General features: G+C 45.9%; 1 protein-coding gene across 1 annotated transcript; it reads right to left on the reverse strand.

Moving 5' to 3' along the window:
• Window positions 1-330: 330 nt before the first annotated feature.
• On the reverse strand, window positions 331-3,142 carry LOC141713861 (uncharacterized). Its single transcript, XM_074517429.1, has 2 exons — window positions 2,631-3,142; window positions 331-397 (listed from the first exon to the last, which is right to left on the reverse strand). Exons 1-2 carry the CDS (start codon window positions 3,140-3,142, stop codon window positions 331-333), a joined length of 579 nt encoding a protein of 192 aa, XP_074373530.1.
• Between the last annotated feature and the right edge of the window lie 6,219 nt (window positions 3,143-9,361).

Here is a 9,361-nt window from a genome sequence, read left to right on the forward strand (position 1 = left end):
TGAGCTCCACTTGCACGCTAGGCAAAGTGCTAATATGACTGCAAGGCTTAGGACGCGTCTTGCTGCTACCGACACTGCAAAGAGCCAGGCCGAAGATAAAGTTAAATCCCTGGAGAGATACATTACCCTGCTTGTCCAAGAGAAAGATGCTGAGATCAAACGCCTGGAGGGGGAGAGGACGCGTCTTGAGGCAGACAAAGCTGTGCTAGAAGGGAATGTCTCCTCAATGGAGAAGCAAATGGATAGTGCATCGCACTGAATTCCACCATGCAGCTGGAGCTTGACACCCTGAATGATGACAGGCTGCATGGGTGGACATAGGAGAAAAAGCTAGTTTACCAGCACGGCTTCCAGGCTGGGTTTGAAGAATGGTGTTCTGGGTTCATTGCCAACGACCCTGGGTATACATTTTTAAAGTTTGATGCAGACACCCAGATATGGGTCAATGATTTCAGGGTCAGGGCCGCAGATTCCATCAAGAACAAAAGGATTTTCCCGGGCTTAGAGGAAGAGGACGCGTCCCCTGATCCTCCTCCGCTTCAAACTCAGCCTCCCCCTGCGGAAGACCAAGACAAGCCACAGGACGCGCCTTCTGCTTAGGACGCGTCCTTTGTCTTTTATGTACTCGAGCTATTTTAAGGGTGCGGGACCCTTGAAGCCTTGCAAGTTGTAATATCTATTTTTGAACTTCATTCACCTGCACTTTTTTATAAAACCTCTTTGCCTTATCCATGCATATTTTTACTTAAGTATTCTATTTTGCCATTCACACGGGCGCGTCTTATTCATAGGATGCATCTATTTTGACTATCACAAGTCAAGAAAGTAACCGTCTTGGGCGCGTCCTCCTTGACTGGACGCGTCTTTTAGTTATTTAATGAATATTTTTGTTTGCAAAAACATATGAGCATAGCACCATGTTGTACCTGCGTATTTAATCAAGGCAGAAGGCTCAATTGGGTGCGTCTTATGGTTTTGACGCGCCTCACCTTTAATCCAAAACACATCATCCTTCAGGTAGAACGCGTCCTAAACAAGGACTTTTCCTTTTTAATCATGTTTTGTCAAAGTTACAATAACATTCAGTCTAAAAGAGCATCAACCAAGACAACTTGGGCGCGTCCCTGGAAATAGTACACTTCCTAGTTACATTTTGACTTGAGTTTTATTGATCCTTTTGACAACCATTAATTCAGTTAGCATTCGCATAAAACCATCAATCAGGACGCGTCCTATAGTTAGGAGGCGTCATGCAACCAAGCAAACAAAACAAATAACTTTTTAGGAAAAATTTCAAAGATTTTATTTATAGTGCGCCCTGGTGTCAAAAGTGCACCAGTCCCATGGCTACTATGCTCTGTGGGGAGATAAATTCTAAAAAACGACCCTTCAACTAGTTCCAAGGTAAGTAGTACATGCACTACCCCCCTAGGCTAGGAGGAATTTATTTAATTCTAGCCTATAATCCGGGCATAACCCTAAATAATAAAAGAGGTACGTAAGGGGCTAAAGCCGCACCTTACTAGTAATACTTTCGGAGATGTTCCGCATTCCAAGCTTGCGGAACCAGCTTCTCTTCCATATCTTCAAGGTGATAAGTCCCCTTCCACATGATGGACTTTATTCTGTACGGTCCTTCCCAGTTAGCTCCAAACACTCCATGTTGGGGGTTCTTTGTATTGGGCATCACTTTCCTAAGTACCAAATCTCCCACCTTCAGCAATTGTCCTTTTACCTTCTTGTTATAATACCTTGCGGCGCGTTGCTGATACGCCGCTAGCCTTAGCTGAGAATTTTCCCTCATCTCCTCTAAGAGATCTAAATGAAGCCTTTGATTAACCTCATCATCTTCTTTCCTGTAACAATCTCTGCGAAGTGATCCCGATCCAACTTCCACGGGGACCATAGCTTCGTAGCTGTAAGTCAGCATAAACGGCGTTTCTCCCGTAGTAGATCGTGGCGTAGTGTTGTATGACCACATCACCTTCGGGAGTTCTTCAGGCCAATTCCCTTTGCGTTCCTCCAGTTTGGTTTTGAGGGTATGCTTTATTATTTTGTTAACAACTTCTGTCTGTCCATTACTTTGAGGATGATAGACCGCTGTAAACTCCTTCTTGATTTTCAACTCCTCACATAGTTGTCGCAACTCCTTGCTATCAAACTGCTTTCCATTGTCGGAGACAAGCTTGTAAGGGATTCCAAACCTATATACGATGGAGTTGAAAACAAAATCCCTGATTTTCTTTGCGGTGATTTTAGACAGTGGCATAGTTTTCGCCCATTTAGTAAAGTAATCGACCGCAACCACTGCATACTTGACGTCTCCTTTAGCTTTCGGCAATTCTCCGATAAGATCAATTCCCCACATGGCGAACGGCCACGGGCTTGCCATAGGCGTCAAGAGTGTCGCCGGTATAGATGAGTAGTTTGCAAAGCGCTGGCAGCGATCACATGCCTTGACAAAATTTGTAGCATCTTCTTTCATTGTGGGCCAATAATATCCCTGGCGCAAAACTTTCATTGCCAACGAGCTACCCCCCGAGTGATTGCCACAGATTCCTTCATGTACTTCTCTTAGGATGTAATTTCCTTCTTCTTCTTCAACACATCTAAGCAGAGGTTGGTTGAACCCTCTCTTGTATAGGACTTCGTCGTATATCACATATCTTGCAGCCTGATAGCGGAGTCGGCGAGCCTTAAACTTATCCTCGGGGAGTATTCCCTTGTGAATGTAAGCTAGAATGGGCGTCATCCATGTTTCCTTGGGAGCCTCATCCACTTGCATAGCTGGGATACTAGGAATCTCCTGGATTTCAAGAGGGATGGATCCTAACAACACAGCCTCTTGTTGCGACCCCATTTTTGCTAGAGCATCCGCATTACTGTTCTTCTCCCGCGGGACACATTCCAATCTAACTTTTTTGAACATTCCAATCAAGCGCTGTGTACATCTCAAGTATAATTCTGTTCGCGGGCCTCGCGCTTGAAATCCCCCGTTCACCTGATTCACTACTAACTCTGAGTCACTCCTTGCAATCAAGTTTTGCACCCCCATTTCCAAAGCGATTTTTAGGCCATTAATCAGCGCCTCATACTCTGCATCATTATTGGTTGCATAAAACTTGAAATGAATTGCGCTCATCAGATGGTGGCCTTCCGGAGACACAAGTACTATACCCGCACCTGCTCCTCCATTGTTAACCGCCCCATCCACATGCAAGATCCACCAAGGGTGTGGAAACTACTCCAAAGACTCCTCAGCATGAGGTGGATATAGCATTACCAAAGCTTTATCATCAATTTCAGAATCAAATTCCAACAAGAAATCGGCTAAGGCTTGCCCTTTTATCGCTGTTCGGGGCGCATATTCCAAATCAAACTGTCCCAACTCCACAGCCCATTTCAGTATTCTTCCTGATGACTCTGGTTTATGCAGGACCTGTCGCAGCGGGTACGTTGTACGAACTTCAATTCTATGGGCCTGAAAATACGGCCGCAATTTTCTTGATGCAAGAATCAGGGCATAAACCAGTTTCTCCATGCTTGTGTAGCGAGTTTCAGCGTCGTGTAACCACTTGCTCACGTAGTACACTGGTGATTGCTGCCCGTCTTCCTCTCTTACCAGAACTGCACTGATCGAATATTCAGACACTGCGAGGTACAGTATTAGAGATTCCCCATCCAACGGCTTTGACAACATGGGAGGGTTTCCCAGTTGCTCCTTGATTCTTTTGAAAGCCTCTTCGCATTCTGACGTCCATACAAAGTCTTTTCCTACTAATTTAATTGCCTTGAAAAATTCCCTGCATCTATCGGACGACTTGGAAACAGATCGATTTAATGCGGCGATTCTCCGAGTCAAACTCTGCACCTTTTTCACATTGGTGGGTGACTTCATATCCATTAATGCCTTGATCTTTGCGGGGTTGGCCTCAATTCCCCCGTGGTTGACAATGAACCCGAGAAACTTGCCCGACTCCACGCCGAACACACACTTTTGTGGATTTAATTTCATACGAAACCTCCTTAGAATGTTAAACATCTACACCAGGTGCTTGATGTGGTCACTCGCCACCCCAGACTTTACCAGCATATCATCCACATACACTTCCATAGTTCTCCCGATTTGATCCTTGAACATCATGTTTACCAACCGCTGGTAGGTTGCGCCAGCATTAATCAAACCAAATGGCATTCCTATGTAACAGTATAACCCCCTGTCCGTAATGAAGGATGTATGTTCTTGATCGGGGCCATACATCGGAATTTGATTATAACCGGAGTATGCATCCATAAAACTTAACAACGCATGCCCCGCCGTCGCGTCAACCAACTGATCGATTATTGGCAGCGGGAAGCTGTCCTTTGGACATGCCTTATTGAGATCTGTGAAATCCACACATGTCCTCCACTTCCCATTCGGTTTCTTCACCAGTACTGGATTTGCAAGCCATTCGGGGTAGAACGATTCTTTGATGAACCCCACCTCCAACAACCGGTCTACTTCTTCTTTTAATGCTATCGCCCTTTCTCCACTTACTGGGCGGCGTTTCTGACGTATGCCCTTGCAATTCGGGAGGATATTCAAACGGTGACACATTACTTCTGGGTCGACTCCTATCATATCTGAATGACTCCATGCGGAGACATCAAGATTTGTAATTAGAAAGCGGGTAAGACTTCCTCTCATCTCATCATCCAACTGGGATCCCACTTTCAAAACCTTACCCGGGTCATTTTTATCAACTGGAATAGATATTGTGTCTTCAGCCGGTCCCGTCTTTTCGGCATGCATAGGGATCCTGGGATCCAAATCGAAATCAAAGTCTCGGGGGTCTTCGACTTCCACTTTTGTATCTGAGGGCGCGTCCTCGTTTGGAGGAGCATCAACCTCAATTTCATTCAAGGGCGCGTCCTTCTTTCGAGGAACATCCACCTTGAAGTTATTCCCGAGACCTTGTAAAATCTCACTTCTTCCTTCCAACTTTTCCCCGTTAACCTCTTTCTGTATGATCGCCTCTGTATGGTTCACCACCACTTCTTCCACGCTACAGATTTTCGAAACACGTCCCCGCGTCAAAAAAGAGTTCCCAGAGATGTAGGTTTCTTCCTTTTCGGGGTCTTCAATGAAATAGTGGGCATGGACCTCTCCACTAGGTTTCGTATGAATATCTTCTACATCCTCAAATTGGAGACCTTTCCCTTCATACCTTCTTCTACGGAATTCCTTAACAACCTTGTGATAGCAGTCGCGTGACTCATACTGTGACCCTCTCAGACTGCCAACTCCGTTTGGCATTAGAAACTTTATCATCAAGTGGTGTATTGAGGTTATCACCCTGAACGCTCGCAACCAAGGTCTGCCGACTAGCACATTGTGCGCGGAATCCTGATCTAGCATCTTGAAATCTATCATTTGAGTAACCGATAAAGCTCCTTCCCCGAGCGTGACGGGAAGCCTGACCGAACCCATAACTCTCACTGCTTCCCCATTAAAGCCATAGACGTGCGCATCTTCGAAATACATGTCGCTATCTGGGAAACCTGGCTTTTTGTAGGTGCTGTAGTACAAGATGTTTGTAGAACTCCCATTATCCAAGAAGACTCGATGTACGTTCATTGCCCCAATAAGCATGGTAATCACCAGCGCATCATTGTAAGGATGATGCACCCACCTAGATTCTTTTTCCTTGAACGTAATATCAGCGGACTCTCCCTTAAAGACCTTCGGGGGTCTATCTTCCAAGCTGTGGATGTTGGTGAGTGGTGGATGTCGTGCTTCTCTCGCATTTCTCTTTAGTGCTCGATTACTATCACCAATGAAAGGGTGTCCTCCAAAAATTGCCCTGATACTGCCAGCCCTCTGAAACTTGATCTCTGCTATTTTTTCAACATCCTCCACCTGCGGGGGCTGTCTTTCATCCTTACCCTTGTCATCAAGTCCCCTGCGTCGCTTCACCTTGTCAATCCATTCTCCTAGGTATCCAACCTTGATCAATTCCTCAATCTCATCCCGCAGATGACGACACTCATGGGTGTCATGGCCAGTAGACTCATGGTAGTCACAATACTTCTTTTTGTCTCTGCTCTGCCATGAAGTTAGACGGTCGGGCTTCTTGAAGATTCCTCTATCCTTATTTACCTCGAAAATATGATCAATGGACGCCGCCAGTGGTGTATAATTGCTGACCCTTCTCTCGTAGTTCGACGGTGGGCTCCATTCTCTCCGCGAGCTCACAGTGTTCACCCTGTTAGGGCTTCTGGCATTTCGCCGATAATCTGGGATCAAGGATTTGTCCCTTCTCTTGGATCGCCCCTTGGAGTTATGGGTATTGTCATTCTTTTTTGTTTCTGCAAGCGACTGCTCGATTGCTTTGAACGACTCCGCATGCGCAAGCACATCAGCTAGTGACATTGGGTCCTTCCCTTGCAGGTGCTTCCAGAAATCCGTCCCCACACGCAACCCAGCTATAAGCAGTATTTTCAGTGTTTCATCAGTTGCACCCCTCATCAAAGTGGATTCTGCATTAAACCTCTTGAAATAAGAAGTTAAACTTTCTCTTTCCTTTTGTTTCACATTAGCCAGCGTGGTAACAAGTGGTGTGTACTTCACCGCGGCTTGGAATTGTGTCAAAAACAAAGTTTTCATCTGTTCCCAGGATGTGATCACACCTGGACCAAGTTTTTGGAACCACTGCTGAGCGCCTTCTCTAAAAGTGGCTGCCAGGAGACGGCATCGAGCCAAATCAGGTACTTGATATACGTCCATTTCAATGTTAAAACACCCCAGGAATTCCATAGGATCAGAGTTCCCATAAAAAAACGCAAGTCATTGGTTGTGTTCCTGTATCCTGCGGGAAATTGCGCCTCCCTCACAACAGCAGCAAAAGGAGAAGGAGCTTGCGCAGTCGCCGTTACTCTTCCTCCCTCAAGATGGTTGAGCAACCTCTTGAGGTCGTTCACATTAAACGTCCCTACCCCAGGAATGGTTTGAACATTAGGCTGTTGGGGTTGCTCTGCGACTTGCTGAAATTCCCCTTGATTGCCCCCCGGGTGTGGCGGAGGATCTCGCCGCCCCTCGCCCTGATGCTGCGGTTGTGGCATGTTACCATTTTGGTTTCGAATATTTTCCCGCACGCGAGGTTCATCTTGACCGCGTCGCGAAATTTCATCATTGTTCTGCATTCTTACTTGAATTCTCCCGCCGTCCTGGTCATGAGGACGCGCCCCAGACCCATTACCAGTAGCACTGTGGGAAGCTACGGGAATAACGGCGGGGGCTTCTCCAGCGGAGTGTGCTCCACCTCTCTTACCATTGTAGGGTGCTCTTTTATATTGATATCCCATTCTTCCTCATCCATTCCTCTGATATCCCCGGTAGTAATTCCCGGGCCTTCCTCGCGGAGGGGCACGCTCGTGATCGCGATGTCGCGCCCCGTCATCCCTTTGGAATGCGGGGGGCACACGCGTCGTGTCACGGGGCCTCGCTTCTCCGGCGTTTCCTTCTTTTTGCCATTCTACCAGTAATATCCTCAAATCGTCGTCTTCCAATCTTATGCCAAGCCTCCTTTTCAAGGCTGAAAGATACCTTTCTTCCTCGTCTTGATTTTGAGTGTTCTCCGCACGACGACGCTCGTCCATCGTACGCCCAGACCTATGTGGGTGTGGCACTACCTGGTTACCCAGGTGAGGCCTTTCTCTGCCATTAGTGTCCTCATCCACAAGCTCCACAATAGGCTCTACATCATCAGAGTACTCCAAGCGCCGTGGAGTGATTCACGGGTTTTCCCCGCTCCCCTGGGTATCTCCTTCAACTACAGGGGCTTTTCCCAAGGCATGACCGTGACGGGGGAAACGACGACCTCTCCTCGTCCTTCGACGCTCCACCGTGTTCAGTCTTGAGTTAAAACTGTTAAGAGTATCCCCCATGCGATGCAATTGCTCCAAGATATCAGCGTTGCTGATGAGAACAGGAGGTGTCCCCCCCACATCCGGAGCTCTTGGTGGATCCTCCATGTTTCTGGAAACGTAAGGTTCATGGCGAGTATAGCGCCCCCCGCCTTCTCCTTCAGACCTGCTGTCACTTCCATCATAAGAACTTCCATCACGATTGTAAGACATCTTTTCCTCCTAAGATTGCGACCTTAATTAGCAGCCCCTCCTTCTAGCGCCAATTTGTTGACGGAGGAATCTGGTAACAACAAAGATTGAGGTTTCTCGCCGGAACTAAGATCTGTGACGGTGGTTCTTTGCCGGAAACTTAAGCGGTGTGTGGTTGATTGTGGTTGTTTTAGGCTGAGATTGATCAGAGTAAGTGGTGGCTCTCTTATCAGCTCTCAATTTCTTACCCTTTCAATGTGCCTACGTACCCTTTATATAGGGATCAAGCCCGACGTAGTTCTCGTAGAACAAGAAGTCTGATGGGTTTAGACTTCTTATTCCTAAGTCCAGTAGAAGCCCATTCAATATCCGTCTTCCGCTAGCTTTAGGAATGTCCAACTATGAGGCCCAACCGCGAAGGCCCAAGGCTCGTCCGTAATCGCAGGACTTCACGGATAGTGCATCTCCCTGCACAAGGATAACACACCGCTATAGCTATCTCCCTTGATTTATGAACGCAGGTATAGCCACGGTTCACCCCAAGTGCCAGACGCGTCCCTGTCCTCCGAATGAGGATAACCCACCAGATAGCAGGACAGGTGATCCCAAGCTATTGGGTGCAAAGTGCAGGATGACTCCAAAGTTCTCCAACGAGCTGGGGGCATATTTACCCAACGTCCTCCACCGTTGCTCATTGTAAGAATAGGTTCTTAGTATTGTCAATAAAGTCGACAGATTCAATAAGTACATCCATCATTTTTCCCTTTTTCATCATTGAATTTAGAAATCATTCATTTATTAATATTAATTAATAATAGAAATTAATAAAATTCTATATATATATAGATATATAGAAATAATACGGAAGGTAGGATTCTTTCGGGGAGTGGTGCGTCAGAAAAGAAAAAAAAAAGAGAAGAAGGATCAAGAAGTTCTCGAAAAAATTTTCTATTCCTATAAGAAGTTCGTTCGGGGACAAGTAGAATCTATTCATCACATTTTTCGATTAAATTTCTTGAATCTATATCTATGTCTAATTGATAGGTGTACATGTATCAATCAAACGAATTTATTTTTGATCGGTTTTGAAACAATTCATTGCTAGATAAATCAAATTCTATTATTATTCAAGAATAAGCCACTAGCCACTATGAAGGTACTGTCTGGACTTATGTATATATACTTAAATATATAATATATGCACATGGATCCGTTTTATCCATATCCATAGAGTTACTAATTCAGGAATTGAATCAAAAGG

Source organism: Apium graveolens, chromosome 3 (genome assembly GCF_009905375.1).
Source record: "Apium graveolens cultivar Ventura chromosome 3, ASM990537v1, whole genome shotgun sequence".
NCBI lineage: Eukaryota > Viridiplantae > Streptophyta > Magnoliopsida > Apiales > Apiaceae > Apium > Apium graveolens.

Bases quoted from the DNA above. Each gene is read 5' to 3' on its own strand.
- LOC141713861 (XM_074517429.1), bottom strand. From the start codon at position 3,142: ATGAGCGCAATTCATTTCAAGTTTTATGCAACCAATAATGATGCAGAG. The intron at 398-2,630 runs GTTCAACCAACC...ATGTATACCCAG, and splicing joins GAAGTCCTATACAAGAGAGG to GGTCGTTGGCAATGAACCCA.